General features: G+C 55.2%; 1 protein-coding gene across 5 annotated transcripts in view; it reads right to left on the bottom strand.

Annotated features, from left to right (window-relative positions):
- The window catches only part of ANK1 (ankyrin 1), a 210984-nt gene that overhangs the window by 34712 nt on the left and 159809 nt on the right, over positions 1 to 16463 (bottom strand). For 3 of the 5 annotated variants that reach the window (XM_057303493.1, XM_057303491.1, XM_044379278.3), the window contains exons 18-35: positions 15821 to 15919; positions 13881 to 13979; positions 13548 to 13646; positions 12227 to 12319; positions 11718 to 11790; positions 10946 to 10969; positions 9993 to 10086; positions 8731 to 8809; positions 6646 to 6743; positions 6320 to 6544; positions 5102 to 5262; positions 4603 to 4814; positions 3846 to 4050; positions 3429 to 3525; positions 2944 to 3172; positions 1863 to 1988; positions 1647 to 1766; positions 232 to 310 (exon numbers count right to left, since the gene is read on the bottom strand). In XM_057303493.1, the coding sequence (XP_057159476.1) occupies positions 232 to 310; positions 1647 to 1766; positions 1863 to 1988; positions 2944 to 3172; positions 3429 to 3525; positions 3846 to 4050; positions 4603 to 4814; positions 5102 to 5262; positions 6320 to 6544; positions 6646 to 6743; positions 8731 to 8809; positions 9993 to 10086; positions 10946 to 10969; positions 11718 to 11790; positions 12227 to 12319; positions 13548 to 13646; positions 13881 to 13979; positions 15821 to 15919 (2212 nt within the window). The remainder of the gene's footprint in view (positions 1 to 231; positions 311 to 1646; positions 1767 to 1862; positions 1989 to 2943; positions 3173 to 3428; positions 3526 to 3845; positions 4051 to 4602; positions 4815 to 5101; positions 5263 to 6319; positions 6545 to 6645; positions 6744 to 8730; positions 8810 to 9992; positions 10087 to 10945; positions 10970 to 11717; positions 11791 to 12226; positions 12320 to 13547; positions 13647 to 13880; positions 13980 to 15820; positions 15920 to 16463) is intronic. The other 2 variants (XM_057303492.1, XM_057303494.1) reach the window with 1 other exon arrangement.

The following is a 16463-nucleotide window of genomic DNA, read 5'->3' as shown; positions in this document are numbered from 1 at the left end:
AGGAGTAAATGACCTCAGACGGAGGCTCAGTTCAAGGGCAGACCTCAGTGTCCGCTGGCCTGATGGCTAAGCCTGTGAGGGGTAGGTGCAGACCCGGGCCCAAGCCTCCATGTGCTGTGCTCAGGCTAAGCAAAGAGCGTCAACGCAAAGCTCTTATAGGAGCGAGGGGGAGCGGTGTCACCTACAACCCTCTGGAAAGGCAGCGAGCACACATGGCAAAGAGGTTTATACCCAGTGAGGATTCGCTGAGAATGCCGTATCTCAGGGCCAGCGGCGTCAGAGTCCTTCTCCTCTCATCAGCACTGCTCACCTGCCGAGGAAAGACAAAGAAAGGGTACTTTGGGTCTGGGGCTTCCCCCTTCTTGGAGCTGCTTCAAGCCCGTGGGCTGCGGGGTGGGGCGTGACGCCCGTCCTGGCAAACTGTGAGCAGCTCTGCTTCTCTGGAGCCGTGACCCAAAGACCAGATGTGTGCGAGGAGGTCGGGGTGACGGGGAGTGACGAGATTCACAGACTTCATTAAAAATAACAAGGGGCGCCTGGGTGGCTCAGTCGGTTAAGCATCTGCCTTTGACTCAGGTCATGATCCCAGGGCCCTGAGATCGAGCCCCACATCGGGCTCCCTGCTCAGAGGGGAGCCTGCTTCTCCCTCTGCCTCTGCCTGCTGCTCCCCCTGCTTGTGCTCTCTCTCTCTCTGTGTCAGCAAATAAATACAATCTTGAAAAAAAGAAAAAAGAGTAACAATAATGGCAAGCTCGTGTGGCCCTTACCAGGTGCCAGACCCTGTCTGGCACTCACAATAGCCTCCGGGTAGGTACTAGTACCCTCCCATCTCATGGACGAGGGTACTGAGGCATAGAGGGGTTAAATAACTCTGCAGAGAAGCACCCAGATGCTTGCTCAAGGGTGCAGGAAATCCTCTTTTGAAAGAAACGTTGTTGACGCTCTCCTCGGACAGTAAAGAGAAACTGAGCCACGGACATATGGACAGAGCCTTGCTTTCCCTAGTTGGGTGTGGAGGGCTGACTGTTCCCAGTAGCAGCAAAAGAACAAGAACACGGAGAGGCATGAGCCCTCCAAAGTCCCTGCAGTGGTGGTGACGCTGATGCTCTCACAGGGATGGATAAATCAACATACTTGGTCAGGACGCCTTTGCTGCGCTCAAAACTCTGGGTGTTTCCGGTGCCTGAGACCCCAGGGCGCCCTTCTCTGAGGGCCTGGCACCCTGGTGAAGATAAGCAAGTACATGAAAAAGAGGCTTGAAAAAACCCTCAAAAACAGCCAGTAACCTTGAGCAATTCAACACCCGGTTTTAAATCTCAGAGGCCTCAGACGAGGGGTGCCAAGGCGGATGCCTGTGGGGCTCCTTCTAACCTTTGAGAAAGAACATCCTAGAGGGCTCAAGGCCCACAGTGAGAACACGCATACCGCCGTCTGACACTGGCATTTGTTCCTAGCGTGTGGGAGGGGCCGGGGCGTGCTCCCCTGCCAGGCCACACTCAACTGTCCAGAGGACAGCCAAGAGCCTTCCTGGACCTCAGGGAATTCAAAGGCAGCGTTTCAACAAGAAGTTGTCCTTCAGAGGAACCTGACCTTGAGTCTGTGCGGGGACCCCCTCTGGCAAGGGCCCTCATCAGGCGGCAGCTCACCTTGGTGCAGGGGGGCATGGTGATGTTCAAGTGGCAGAGAATGTGCTGGGCGTCCTCATACTTCATGGCCTTGCGCAGAAATGACAAGGACCCTGCTGGTTCTCGACTGCTGTCCCTCACCTAAATCCAAGCACACGAAAGCAAGACTCGGGGGGCTGTTCCAGAGGCTTAGCGCTTTCTGCCTCCCGAACCTAGACCCGGAGCGTGCATCTGAACCTTCACAGGTATGGCCAGACGGTTCTCCCGAAACGACTGGAACTGGAAACTCCGCTGCTGGGCAGCTTTTCTGACGGGGACCAGGTTCCCAAAGAGCTCTGCGAAGAGAGGCATTCCTTCCAGAACCTGCAGGAGGAGAAAAGCAAATACAGCTTGTCCGGGAGATACGACTGCAAGTCCCGTACTGCCTCTAGCTCTGGTCTTGCCTTCGCCAGCTCACACCCCGTCTACCGCATGAGACGCTGCGCCGTGCTCCAGGAATCCCACCCTTTGTTTTGAAAAAGGTTTTTTTTCTGAGGTTATAATGAGTGAGGCATGCTTTCCCACTTCAAGGGATTTTAGACTAGGCAGGCATCTTTGTATATCCCTGGGCGGTTGATCAGGATTGCCGTCTGAGTGGTCTAGAACTCCACTAAAGGATCATAGGGCTTCCCCGGGAGAGCTGGATCTTTTTTTACACCTGCCCAGAAAGGTTCAGTTTCTGAGAAGTGCTAAAAGGACGTTATATTGGAATCTCACCCATGCATATAGGAATCCCTACTGTGCACATAATGCTTTCGACTGAGAAGTTACCATCGAACCCATCTGACAGCTGAGGAATTTGAGGCCCAAAGAGAAGCAATACTTTGTCTAGTTCGTTCCTGAATCGGGACTAGAGGTAGGGCTCCAGAGTGCCAGCCCTGTGCCCTCAGCCCCCCGGGAAGCCTCAGAACAGACTCTGAGGCCAGACGTTTGGAAAGATCCTGGCTCCTTGCATGTCTTGACACGACGCGTCTCCTGGGGTCAGCAATAGGTTCAAATCCAGTCCCTGTTCCTTTCTCCTCACATCATTTGTCCAGCCGTCCTCCCTGCCTCATCGGGGCACTACCAGAACCCTGACAGAGCAGGTAAGCTCGTGCGCTCTGGGCTCAGACTACTTGGACAAATCCTTTCTCTACCTTTTCCTTAGTTGCGTGAAGTCAGGGTGACTTCACCTCTCTGGGCCCCGGTGCCCTGGACCGCAGACGGGGGATCATAGGAGCAGGCCCGGCGGTGAGGATCAGGGGAGACGATGCCGGCACAGCACAGCCAGGCATGGTACCTCTATGTCCCTGCTCCGAGCCACCTCGACGAAGTTCTCGTGCTGCTCCAGGGTCTTGTCCACTTTATCATCTGTCATGCAGTAGCAGCGCAGACGCCCTTCGCGGGGGTCATTCATCTTGGCAAAAATGACAAACTTGGCCATGTAGGGCACCGCGGTGAGCTCCTTGTACAGCAGAGTGGCGAAGTTCACAGCTTCGGCAGTCCGGGGACAGTCGGACAGCCAGAACCTAGAAGGAGGGGGCTAATCAGAAGCATGCTCCGGCACCCGATGGAGAGCTTCATCTCCGTGCGGACAGAAGGAGCTGTGCGCCACGGGGGTGGCCGCTCTGACACGTCTGCCGGTCAGCGCGTGGCCTCTGTGTGCCAAGGGGCAGCAGAAGGCCCTCCCTCGGGTTCAAGCGTGGGATGGGCGGGTCGGGGTGTGAGGATGGGGCGTGAGCGGGCGCGGCGCTGACCCCCCTCAGTGCAGGGGCTGCGGCTCACCTGGCAGAGACGTTGGTGGTGAAGGCAGCGCACTCGTTGGCGTACACAAGCTTGGTTGTCCCGGTTATATCCTCCCACTGGGCTTGGTCTGTTCCTCCTGCAACGGGAGCAGAGATGGGCTGGGGGCAGCGTTCAGACGGAAGACACAGAGCGTGGCAAAATGCTAAGGGCGGAGCGCGGAAGGACAGAGATGCGCACATCTGCGTGGCCCTGAGCACACCTTTGCTCTCACACTCTCCTCCTCCAGGCGACCCCTCCTCTAGGGGTCACAGGGCTACTCCATGGAGGGAGCACATCCCCTAGGGAAGCCAAAGCAAGCTGATGGCTGGCTTCCCCTTTTCCCGTCTCCCGTGAACGCCGCCACAAGGAGCTGCTGCTGTCGGGAAGATGAAACAGAGGCGAAGGGGCCCCTCTCACCAGTGACACTGCAGAGCAGACGCAGGCTGGTGGTGTCCCCCTCCCCGCTGTCCCTCGGGTTGTCCATCCAGGAAGGAGGGAGCGGGATCCGAAGCCCAATGGGGCGGTAGAACTTCCGGCGCCGTGGCTCCACGGTGACAATGGGGCTGAACGTGGCCTGGTTGCCCAGGAGTTTGGTGACCAGCTCATCTGGCACAGGCTGGGCCTGCGAGGCATCAAAGGTGGACCCTCAGCCTCGAGGAGCAGAGGCGCTTGTTCACGAGGGGCAGCGCACCCCCAAAGGGAGAGCAGGCTGTTTATGCAGAAGGCTAAGGCTCCTGGGGGCATGGGGGGGGCTCCACTGTTGTACCAGGCAGATCTGTTTTGCTGAGCACAAGGCCTGTCTCAGGGCTGATGTCACTTCTCAGCTGTCTTTCCGAGCCCTTTCTCCCCCTTTCCCTCCCGCTCCTCATTCCCAGGATGTCACCACCCTTGCTCTGTGTTAGTTAGCTCCCCAGGAAGCCCTGTGGAATCCCCCGGGGCTGAATGCACTATCGGGAGCTTTCTGCAACTTCACAGGGAGCGCCTGTCTTTTCCTACCCACCCGACTCGCTTTTGACTTTTAAGGTCACACCTCTAACTGGAATTTTAAGGCACTAGACAAAAGTGAGGGGATGTCCTGGGGAAGAGGGTCGTCCTCCTGGAGGTCTTGCATTCCTCCCACCTTCCATAAACTCTGAGTTGGTGGGGTGGGGGGCAAGGAGGAAGACTGTGTCACCTGCAGGGCCAGCTTCACTCTCTTGATGACAGCATTTTCTGGGAACGTTGCCATCACCAGCGGGACCAGCTTGCTCTTCAGGAGGCCCCCTTCAGGGCCAATGGTGTCATAGTCCTGGCAGAGCCGTGACATGATCACGAAGTACAAGGGGAAGTCCGTGGTGATGATGCGGCAGACCCTCTTCTTCTCCAGCTCCTCCAGGCTCCCCAGCTCTGGAATCACACAGCACAGTGCCACCCACCCTGGTCACACTGGGCACAGGCTCCACCACCGTGTCCCCAGGACCTCCTCATCCCTGGCTCCTGAGGTCCGCCCCCTCCCCAGGCACCGAGCAGTGGGGTTGGGCACCCCCTCAGGTGTCCCAGGGACCCGGAACTGGACCTCATGGGGCCATCCTTGCTCTCCCACCTTCCCAAACTCCAGGCGGCCCCAACAACCCACCCCAAACGTGCAAGCTCAAATATCACCTTCTGGAAGGGGGGTGTCCTGGGGCTGTTACCTTCGTCCATCCCATTGAGGAGCTGATCCACATCCAGGTCACTCTCTTCGTAGCGGCTCCTGTGTTCCTTCCACACGGAGCCGTTTTCACTGCGCAGCACCACAAGCTCACGGTCCCCACGGCCGTGGGAGGCAAAGTGGGGGATCTCCACGATCACGGGGCTGAGGGGACAGAGCAGATGGGGGACAAGGGGTATGGATATGGGTGTGCACGCCTGCGGGCAGGCGGCTGGGCATGGGGAGGAAAGGACAGGAGAAGGGGGAGGGTCCCCTCCCCTGCAGCCAGAGCGAGGCCCACCTTGGGGCAGGCCCGGACAGGGGAACAGATCTGCCTTGGGTTCCTGACTTGCTCCAAGGGCCCCTCACTTACTGCCAGGCCCCCGAGTAACGGCGAGCACAGGATTCTAGCCCGTTTCACAGGGGGCCCTCCTGCCACGGCCACCCAGGGGAGGCTCGCCCATTCACCCAGACCTTGGACCTGATGCCAAGAACCCACCAGACATCTCTAGATGTCCCCAGACGGGGGACTAAATCTTTCCTAGCCTCAGCTGCCTTCTCTATCCACCAAGCTTCCACCCACCACTTCTAAAGTCGCCCGCAGAGTGCTTTCATGTTGATTTTCACTTTTCGATGTAGTCATTGAAGCCTCCATCTGAGGGAAATGTTGATGACATTGGTGACGGGGACAGCAGTGGACAAAGACGGGCAGGCAGGGCCTCCCTGCAAGACCTGCCCCAACATTACCATCCGTGGTGTCTGACGGACAACAGGGGTCAAGTAGAACCCACACTTGGCTTCAGAAAAGGAAGGGAAGAGGCCTCGGAAGCCCATTAACCTTGTCCTTGGGGGCAAGGCTGGAGGACTGTCTTCTAGAAATACCATTTTAGAGCTTAAAGAACTAAACCCTTGGGGCCCCAAAGTAGCCCTGTCCTCTCAGTCCCCTTCTCTAGTGTCCTACAAGGTCTGAGAGGAGTAGGCGCCCCCGGGCTATGGACTGCTCGGTGTATCTGGAAGAAGGGGAGGCCACGCCTGGTTCTGCTCCTCTGTCAGGACAGAGTGGTAAGATGGCGTGGGGCTCCGGGGCTCGCCGCTCCCCTGCCCTGCAGCTGGGCTGGGTCTGGGTGGTTGCTGCTGAGGCCGCGGCCACGGACCGGCAGGGCGGGGATGGGTTAGGGGCACGTGTTGTGCACACGCACGTCCAGCGCGAGCGACCGCTCACCTTAAGAACTGGGCCCCCGTGGGCCCCAGCGCGATGATCCTGCTGGCCAGGCCCTCGTCCTCAGCCAGCGGGGGCGGCGTGCTCAGTTTCTGGGGCTTGACCAGGCGGCAGGTGATTCGAGTGGGTGCGGCGCACGTCCGGGGCGGGATCACCACCCGCAGGCCATTGTGACGACTCCCCCGCATGGAGCCTCCGCGGGCGTCCACCATGAAGCTCACCAGAAACCTAGGGCACAGGCAGGTCCGCGTCGGGCTTCTCCGCACTCTCTCTGAGACAGGGAGAGGGAGGGCCAGAACCCGCGAGACACCGTCACAGGAGTCACTCACCCTGTGTGGACGGGGCTGGCCACAGGGCTGATGTTGTCTGAGGTCTCTGTGGCCGGGCTGCTGGGGATGAGTGAGTCTTCGTCATACTCCTTAGACGCCTGAGGAGAAGAGAAAGGCCAATCGTCCCATCAATTTCTGGGCCAGGGGGCTAGTCCCGCCCAGCTGGTGGTGTTCCGTGTGGGGGAGGCTCGGGAGCATCTCCTTGCCAGAAAGCAAGTGACCCAACGGAGGAAATATTCCCACACACTCACCGTTGACCCTTTTGGGACGAGGCTTCCCTGGAGTTGAACAGGAAGCCCAGATTTCTTCCTACCATCGTGGCTTCTCCTTGGCTCCTTTTAGGTCCTACATCTACTGCACAAATTGCAGCCCCACCCACTCTTTCCTCCAGCCACACCCCAGTGTGAAACCCCTGTTCTAGGGAGCTCAGTTTTCGCAGACTTGCCACTGGAGTCAAGCACCATCACCTACCAGCTACTTAGCTCGGGCAAGGGACTCGTCCCACAGGCATCTGAGGTACGGGAGGTGACCAGAGCAGACCCTACCCTTGGGGGGCTTCCCATGGCCTCATCGGCAAACAGGACGGTTCCTGTCCCTCAGTGATGCTGCAGGGGCAGAGACACGGGGCTGCCACGCACGGGGCCTTGCATAACACAAGGACTCAAGAAAGCCAGCAGGGTCTGCATCTGGCCCTCATCCCTTCCAGGTTTATTCCCAACTCTGCTCTCGCTCCCAGGGGCCCGACGCCCTTGCCCCTCAACTTCGCTGGCCCTGTCTACCCACCCTTGCACCTTGCCTCCTACACGAAGCTTTCCCATGACTCCGAGATTCTTCCTGCCATCTGGGTTAACTAGCTTCAAGTATCTGAGCCCACCCACCCTTCCCAGCTGGCCCATCTGCTCCTAGGGGGCAGGCTTGGGTCTCACAGCTCTCTTATGTCAAGCCCAGAACAGGGCGCAGAGTAATCCAGGAATACCCACTGGCTTGAGTTCCTCACTTCAGCAAGGAGAATGGGTTTGTTCATGGAACAACAGAACACAGGTCGACTCGGTGACTTTCTTGTCTTTGGCGGAATCCAGGGAATTGGCCAGAGCTGTGCCAGGGCCATAGCTGACCCTATCTCCCAAATGCCTGCCCGTGAGTGACACCAGTGTCCCAGCACTATGACATACCCTAGCATGGAACGACTGATCGGACAGCTTCATAGCTGCCTTGTCCCTGCATGCCACTTTGTCCGGGGCTATGGCTGCTGTTGTCAGACACGCAGCCCTGGGGCGGCACAGGCCAAGAGTGGCTGTGGCTGGACGACGGGCCATGCCTAGCTCAGTTACCAGGCCTCAGGGCAATCGTCTCCAACCTCCAAACACCAACCACACTGCTTTTTATCCTAGAAAACCCCCTTGCCGTGGAGGGGGGGAAAAAAGGCGCCAAATAGCATACAGTTAAATCAAGGGAAATTAAATTGTTTGAAACCTCCCCACTGTTTTCTGGGACAAATTCAGGTGTCCTCCAGGGAAGCCACAAAGTAGGGACTGTGATGACTGACAGTCCCCTGGGAGCAGTCTCTGACGCTCCTTCCTGTCTGTATTGGTCTTTTCAGCTCCCAATAATCCCTTGAGGAAGGGGAGGCAGAAACTGTCCCCCTTTCTAACGGATTGAAAAAAAGGAGGCCCATGACTCTGCGCGAGGCTCAGCCTCAGCTGCCTCTCCAGCACCGTGACCCGCTGCCCTGGGGGTACCGAGCCTGTGCAGGGTGGGGGGTGGGGGCTGCTGTGACCAGGGCAACATGGGCTTCGGAGCCAGAATTTCTGGCGTCAGGCCTCAGCCTCGCTCGTGACTGTTCAAGCATGTTTCGCACACTCTTGGGCTCTCGGAGGCTCCTATCATTCATATCTGGGTTAGGAAGAACTCAGGCAGCACAGGGGTTGGCAAGGGACGCGTGGAAGCAAGGATCTAAGGGCCTGGGAAGTGCCACAGGCTTTGGGATTCGTAGTTTCTATCGTACTTCAGGTCCTCTCAAAACCGTCACTGTCCCGGGTACCCGCTCTCTGCAGATGTGGAAAAAAGAGAAAAGGTGCTTCTTACCTGTTCTGGCTCTTCCGATCTGATCAGCACTGTCTCAGGTGTGACACAAGGGATCCTGGGGATGGCTGGGGATTCGACCCTATATGCCCAGAACATTGGAAAATCAAAGGGATGATCTTCTAAGTGGCCCCTATCTGCATGGGAGGCCTAACAAAACAGCTCTGTACCCCCGTAATAACCCCTCCCACCTGCCCCTTGCTGCACCCCGAAGCACCCACCACACAGGCAATGCTACTCAGCTGCACGCACGGCCCAGCCTCTTCCCTCGCCTCAGAGCCTTTCCCCGGGGCCCAGCCATCCTCCACAAGCCCAGGAAGGGGCTGCCTCCTGCACGAAGCCTTCCGTCACACTTATCCCCTGCTTCTCAGCCTCAGCCCTTGTTGGTAGGGTCCTCGCTCTGGCCCTCACATCTCATTCTCTGGGTGGGCGTGCTGCAATCCCAGCACATAAGGAGGTCATTCTTTCCAAAGGACCAAGTCTCGTATTTCTTCCAAGCTGATGTGCAGTAAATACTAATGATGCTGAGTTTTGAGATTCATATTTTATCCAGTAAATACTAATTGATGAACTCTCCTGGGGCTTTCACTTCCCGCTGGCCCACTGCCCTGTTTAGTAGAAGCCATGGGACTAAGCCGGCACACGTCTATCTTTTCAGAAAGCACCAAGGACTCGGTGTTTCTATGGGGTTGCTGCTTTTAGATTTATTCGCCCAACCTCCCTGTGTGCCGATGGACTCACATGGGAGTAACTCCCAGCACCCCAGGGCAGGGGGTGTGTTCCAGGAGGACACAAACCCTCCGTGGGTCTCCCTAAGGCGCTGTGCTGACAGAGGGACGTGGTCGGCATATGAGCTTAGCTTGGCCACCACTGTGAATGTGAATCTTCCTCAGAGGACCTTTCTGGTGAGAAACTGGGAGTGCAGGAGAGGGAGGGGCTGTGAACAGGAGACCGAGAGAGGAGGCAGAAAGTTGGGAGCAGGGGCATGGAAGAGCAAGGGAGGTACTGCTGGACAGCATGCTGTAAGCGGGGGGGAGGGTGGTGGTGGGGGGGTGGGGGGTGAGGTGGGGGCGCGGGACACAACTCTATGTCCCCGGCGGTCGAGGTGCAGAGCTCACTGATCGTAAGGAGCTGGACCCACAGTCCGACCACCCGGCATCCCATCCCCATCAGTGGCACATGTGGGGCCTGGCCTTCTGTCAGAAGTCCCTCTCCTCTGTGTCCCAGGGCTGGACCTGCGTGTCCACGGTATGCCCACTCCTTACACTTGGTCCAGCTTCGGCACGAAATCCAGCAGCTCCTTTTCTTCATCTATATCCCTGGAATCCTGCCTCTCAGCCTTGGAGATGAGTTCTTCCCCTGAAACCACACAAGCGGACGTGAGGGACAAGAAGGAGAACTCCTCTTTCTTTTTAAAAAGTGCTCTCCCGCTCCTCCTCTCAGTGCTGGCTCCCGAGGAGTGGAGCAAGGTCCCTGCTGCTCCAAGGGGACCACTAACAGTGTCTTCGGCCAGTCCTGCTCCTCCTGCCCCGGTGCACAGAGCAAGGCAGCCAGCTCCTAACAGCTTAGTCTACCGCAGGCTTTGTAGAAGACAAAAAATACAGTCCAGAAAGGACTTCCTTGGCTTGGCAAGCTGCACCTCAAAACAGCCCTTGCAGGGTACACAGACACAAGGAAAGAGTTGATTCTGTCCTTTGCCACACGGCACACTGCAGAAGGATCAACTACAATGGACTGAACCCATTCATTCCGAAGGGCTCTAGGGTTTTTGGCAATCACGGCAGCCGAAACCTCATTACTTCCTAAGTCCCTTCCAAAGAGGTTCAAACTACGTGTGCAAGCCAGACTGCCTCTTTGTTCCTCTCTCCTTGCCTGGACTGGAGTGGGAGCCCTCGACCTTGCAGTGTCATTTACTGTCACTTAGCGGGGAGTGGCCTGGCTCTGTGATCTGGAGCTGACAGAATGGAAGAACGGCTCATGCAGTTATGATCACGAACACGGTGGCATGGGCACAGACACGGAAATGGACAGGCAGGAGCCACCCGCCTGGGCATGGATCTTACAGGTGTACATCTCCTGTTAGAGTCAAGCTCCCGGCTCCAGACTGTTAGCCATGAGAGGAGGGTGGAAAGCGGGAATGCATTAGTGAGAGCGGGGACTGCTTAGGGTGGAATGCACTCGTGAGAAAGGGCCACAGGGAACAGAAAGTGTTTCATACCCATTATAGTTATATGAGCGGTTCCTGGAAAGCAAAGAAGAGCCAAGTTTAAGAAAGGACAGGATTGAAGTCAGTTAAAGCAAGAGGCATATCATTAAATGGGACACAAAAGGAGCTTTAATCATCTTGCCAACACAGTTATACCACCAGGGGCTGGAGGGAGAATCCAGATCAACCCCACCACTTTACATCACAAGGGGTCCCCTCAGACTTCCCTGACGAGATGGGCTTATGTGGGGCAAGAAAAAATACTGCAAGCACTCTGTGGGTCACAGAAGCTGAAACGCTAGTCATTTCATAATAATGGATACACTCCAAAACTTACTGACCCACTATGGGGACAGAAGCGTAGCTTATTAAGAAAGATTCTTACAGAATTTAAATGAATAGCTTGTTATTTGTTCAAAGCACAAGGAAAATCTCAGGCTAAGTTTTATCGCAGTTCTTTACGGTCTGAGAGTTGATCTGAGTAGAATCATACTCCATGTATTATATATGTAAACACTCAAATATTTAGGAAACTTCACAGAATTTTATATTTTAATCTCCGACATGTCAATTTTTCCTTCTCCTAAAATTACACTAAAGGAGTATTTTTGATAACAAGATGACATCATTAAGCGGTTCCCTCTGGCTTCAATACAGACCGGTGGACCGAGGGTGTGCAGTATGGCAGGTAGCCAGGAGACCACAGCAAGGGGGGGTGCTCACTGCCCCCTGTGCTCCCTTCATCCTGACTTGCCCCCCTCTTTTTGTTAATCCTAGACTTTACCTTCATCTTCAGAGACATCCAAGATCTCATCTACCGTCTCAGGGAAACTCAGCCGGTGCTTGTCACTGGTTAGCTAAATTGAGAAAAAGAAGAGAATTCAACCCAAGTAGAACAGTGGGCCCTTTCACCGATCCAGCAGTTACCTGGTTATGACTGTGGAGACAGGAAGGAGGTGGGAAAGGAGGTTTGTCCTTGCCCTCGGCCTGAGAGCTGATGCCTGGCAAGGGCGTGAGCAGGCCACACCAGCTTCCTCCTGCCTCGTCTCTGCCCCCACCCCTTCTTGCTGTTTGCCCCCTTAGCTCTGCGCACAGCCCTAACTCTTCTCGCCACTAGGTGGCAGTACAACTCCGCGCGATGGAGAACACTCCCCTGCGGGCCCCAGCCCCGCCTTGGCCGGGTGCTTCCTACCCCGGCCCCAGAATGCGCTCTTCTTCCCAGAATAACCCACGGGGCGCCCTGTCAGGCTGTGTGTGTCTGGGGTGGCGGGTGCAGGGGAGGAGCCGACATACCACAAAACTGGGTTCATCCGTGACAACCTTGAGCACGTCGGTGACAGAAATGTAGCCCAAGCGCTTGGCTATTGCCAGAGGTGTGGTTCCATTCTGGGGAAAACAGCAGAGAGAGCGGGATCACACAAGGAACGGACTCTGGGGGGAAAGCACCGCCCCTTTCACACAGACCAAGCTCCCGCAGACACGCTGCCCCTCGGAGCCCAGAGCAAGGTGTGCGCATGTGTGAGCCCAGACGGGGGTTAGCAACGATGCTCGCCAAGACCGGGTGCTGGGGAGAGGCGGGCACGGAGACTCTAAATCCGTAGCGCGGGAGTTTCGAAGTGAGAACAGGGGAAATCTTGCCAGCACATGCCAAGAACTGCCAAGAGGGAACCAAACCAACCGGAGGGAATGGGTCCAGAAGGCACCATATGCAATTTTGGAACACGAAAGCGAAGAGCAATGCTGCTCGCTGCTCCCAACCCCGGTTCTTTGGGTGTCCGTTACCCAGCGTCGAAATAGTTACAATAATCCATATACACGTCAATGAACTAGCTAAGCCAGTCGGAAATCACGGTCACCAGAGCCAGGGGCGGGGTATATTTCTACTCTGATTTGAAGAAGCAGAGCTACGTGGAAGTAAGTAGATGTGGAGGCTCTCTTCGTCTTTTGAGTCCTCCAGTCCCAGGATGTGCCCTGGGCCCCGTGCAGATTCAGCTCCAACCACAGTTATAAGCTTTGCAGCCACATCTCCAGTCAAAGGGCCACACGCTTCCAGAGCTGGATGGAGAAGGTCTAGGAAAGCCTTCACGTCGTCGGATGGGGAGGCCCCACTCAACCATGATCAACGATGCCAAACACAACCCCAGAGCCCCGAAACGGCAGGAAACACCCAAGACGTTTGTTGTGCTCGCTTGTACTATACTGACAGCAGCTTCGCATCATATAGAAACAGTTTCAAAGGTGATATTTAAATAAAGGTAAAAAGGGGAGGGTAAATGGTACTTAAAATGGTAACCTACAGGGGCCCCTGGGCGGCTCAGCTGGTTAAGCATCTGCCTTCGGCTCAGGTCACGATCCCAGGGTCCTCAGATCAAGTCTGCTTCTCCCTCTCCCTCTGCCCCCCACTCATGCTCGCGCGTGCTCTCTCTTTCCCAAATAAATAAAGTTTTTTAAAAAAAGGGATAACCTACAGTCACCAGAACCTACAGTCACTGCAGCCTGCCCATGCCCCAGACGGGCAGAAGGGATAGGTACCGAGCTTCTGTGGTTTATAGGGGTCTTACAGAGCTGCCCGTGAGAACAGCTTTCCGAAATCAGGAAACTGGTGGGTACTTACCGAGCTGACCTCGTTTGGGGAAGCACCATTTTTGAGAAGCAGTGTCACGATGTCTGTATGTCCTTGTTGGGCCGCCTGGTGCAAGGGACTGTATCCTTGCTGTAAAATCAAGGTGACATTTTGGCAGGATTAACTAGCTATAAGAGAAAGAACTGCCCACATACTACAGAGCCTGTCTTCTAAATGAAACCCACAAAAAATGCATTTTCCTCATTTCCTCCTCCAGGGTCAAGGCTTAACATTGTAGCAGAGCCCCAGGCACACCCAGAGTAACTCTGTATCCTAATTTGGCACTTAAGAAGTATAGAGATTAGCTCTCCAGTGTTCTCGTACCTTAGTCTTGGCATTGACGTCTGCCTGGTGCTGTAGCAGAAACTTCACCAGCTTGATATTTCCATAATGACTGGCCACGTGGAGTGGAGTATAACCCATCTGAAAAGCAAGAGGTGAGAATGAATGAGCAGGAGGGCTGACAGGCATCCCCGGAGCCATTGTGGCTGGGCATTACCGCAATCCTTAGCAGGGCTGCTTAAAAAGGATGACGGCCAGGGAAGCCCTTTGGAAGGCTGGCAGCTGCCACGGGGTGCCAGCTGTCCTGCCACTGCTACTGGACGCCACTGGCCTGGGAAGGAACAGTGTTTGGTTTCGGACAAATCAAGTTTGAGGTGTCTGCGAGCGCCAAGTGGACATGCCAAGTAGGCGACTAGAAAACGGACACTGAACCCCATGAAGAGGTCTAGGCGAGGAGACGCCTATGCGAGGTGAAAGTCCTGCAGACGAGAACGAGTGTAGAGAGAAACAGTGGGGCCCCCATTCCGAGGCAGCACATAGAGGGAGAGACAGAAAAGAGGAGGTGGGAGGAAGCAGCAGCGAAGCAGGGAAGTCACAGGTAACAGAAGCTGGGGGAGATCAGTCCAGAGGGAAAGAGCTGCCATTGGGCTGTCTGCTGGGAAGGGGGCTCCAACGGGGATACACAGTTGCATGGAGGTTGCTGCCGACCTGGGACAAGAACATACTTATTTCCACTAGAAAGGTGAAATCCCACTGTCCAAAAACCCCACGAAGGCTATCGAGTTTAATGGAATGGAATTTATAGGAACTGGTCATTGCTTGAAACAACCAGGCCTGGAGTATTTACTGACTGATTGGAGCTTAGGCTGCAAAGGAGCTCATTTTCTTTTTTTTTTTTTTCAAAGACTTTATTTATTTATTCGACAGAGATAGAGACAGCCAGCGAGAGAGGGAACACAAGCAGGAGTGGGAGAGGAAGAAGCAGGCTCATAGCAGAGGAGCCTGATGTGGGGCTCGATCCCATAACGCCAGGATCACGCCCTGAGCCGAAGGCAGACGCTTAACCGCTGTGCCACCCAGGTGCCCCAGGAGCTCATTTTCAAGGAATCTGTTCTGCTGAACAGTTGGGTGCTTCCTTAAAGGCTGACAAGCCAAGGTTCCCCGAGCCCTTTGGTTCTAAGTGTCCCCAGGGAGCTGGTACCAGATCCCAGAAACCATCTTGAAACCCTGCAGGCTGGACCTCAAGCAATTGTATGGCTTTGGGACCCCCAATTCTAACTCACAGTATAGGGTCTCTCCTGTAGGACCCCAAAAGACCTAAGTGGGCCCAGAAAAGCCTCAAAGATCCAGAACATTGTTGGGCTTTAAGCAGATTCCTGGTGAAGCTGCAGACAGCTGGTGATCAAACAGTTGCTAAATTTTTCTCAAAGAGACTTCAACATCACATGGTTGACCGGAGGTCCCCCCCTCCAACCTCCTACCATCGTCCCCTCCACACTGGACTGCAAGTCCTCCAGGCAGGGTCCCTCCTGTGTGCTGTGCACCCTGTTATCCTCAACTACCCCACAGAGCTCCTCGCACACAGAAGTTGTTCACAGAAAGTTGAACAGAATGTAACTAATTGCTGGAATAAAAGGGCTGAATTTCCAAGCGAAGCCTGACATCTTGACACACTGCTCATCTAGGAAAGGCATCGAATCATGATGAAACATTCCTCTTCGTTTCTCACTATAGAGGTTCAAAGGTCTAGGAACATTTCAAAGTTCCCCACCAGAAAGTAAGGACATTAGGGTCAGTGTCTTCACACTCCACTGTCATCCCAAGAAGTGGCAGAGAAGAACATGCTGCTGAGTCCTTGGGGTGTCAAAGCTCTGTGAACAGCTGCCTCTGAAGTGGGGGTGGGGGAGGCCAGCACCGGGCAGGACAAGGGGCACACACCGGGGAGAAGGGAGGCCAAGCCCACGCGGAAGTGCCTGCCTTACCCGGGTGGTGGCGTCCACAGTGACACCGTGTTTGATGAGCACGTCCGCCACTGGAACGTGGCCTTCTTGTGCTACCAGATGGAGGGGGGTGAGTCCGCTCTGGAAAGAAAAAGAAGTTCATCACCTTGTGTCCGGTAGAGAATCCCGGGCCACCGTGAAAGAGCACGGAGGCTTAGGAGCCCAATCTGTCTGTGCAGCCACCACACAGCTGTGTGACCTTGGACGAAGCTCTTCCAGCTCTGGGCCTCTACATCCTTACCTAAAAAATGAGGTGGTTTAGCGAAATTAGAGGTCAGCAACGTTTTCTGCTAAGAGCCAGATGGTCAATATTCTAGGCGCATGTCTCTGTCACAAGTACCCAACTCTGTCAGTTACAGTGAGAAAGCAGCTATGGCCAACATGGAAACAAACAGGCATGGCTATGTTCTGATAAAACTTTATTTACACAAACAAGTGGTGGGCTGGTTTTGGCCCATGGGCCCTAGGTTGCTGACCTCTGAACTAGATAAACTTTATGGAACTTTCCATTTATAACATTCCCTATTTTCCTGATTTGAGATAAGCCTCAGACCCTGCTCTCCTTATCTAGAAAATAGAGGTGATCACTGACCATCTAAGAAAACACAGATGAAACACACTGGAA

Source organism: Ursus arctos, unplaced genomic scaffold (genome assembly GCF_023065955.2).
Source record: "Ursus arctos isolate Adak ecotype North America unplaced genomic scaffold, UrsArc2.0 scaffold_27, whole genome shotgun sequence".
In the NCBI taxonomy this organism is placed as follows: domain Eukaryota; kingdom Metazoa; phylum Chordata; class Mammalia; order Carnivora; family Ursidae; genus Ursus; species Ursus arctos.
Note: the sequence above shows the minus strand (reverse complement) of the source record. Positions and strands in the feature narration are given on the sequence as shown.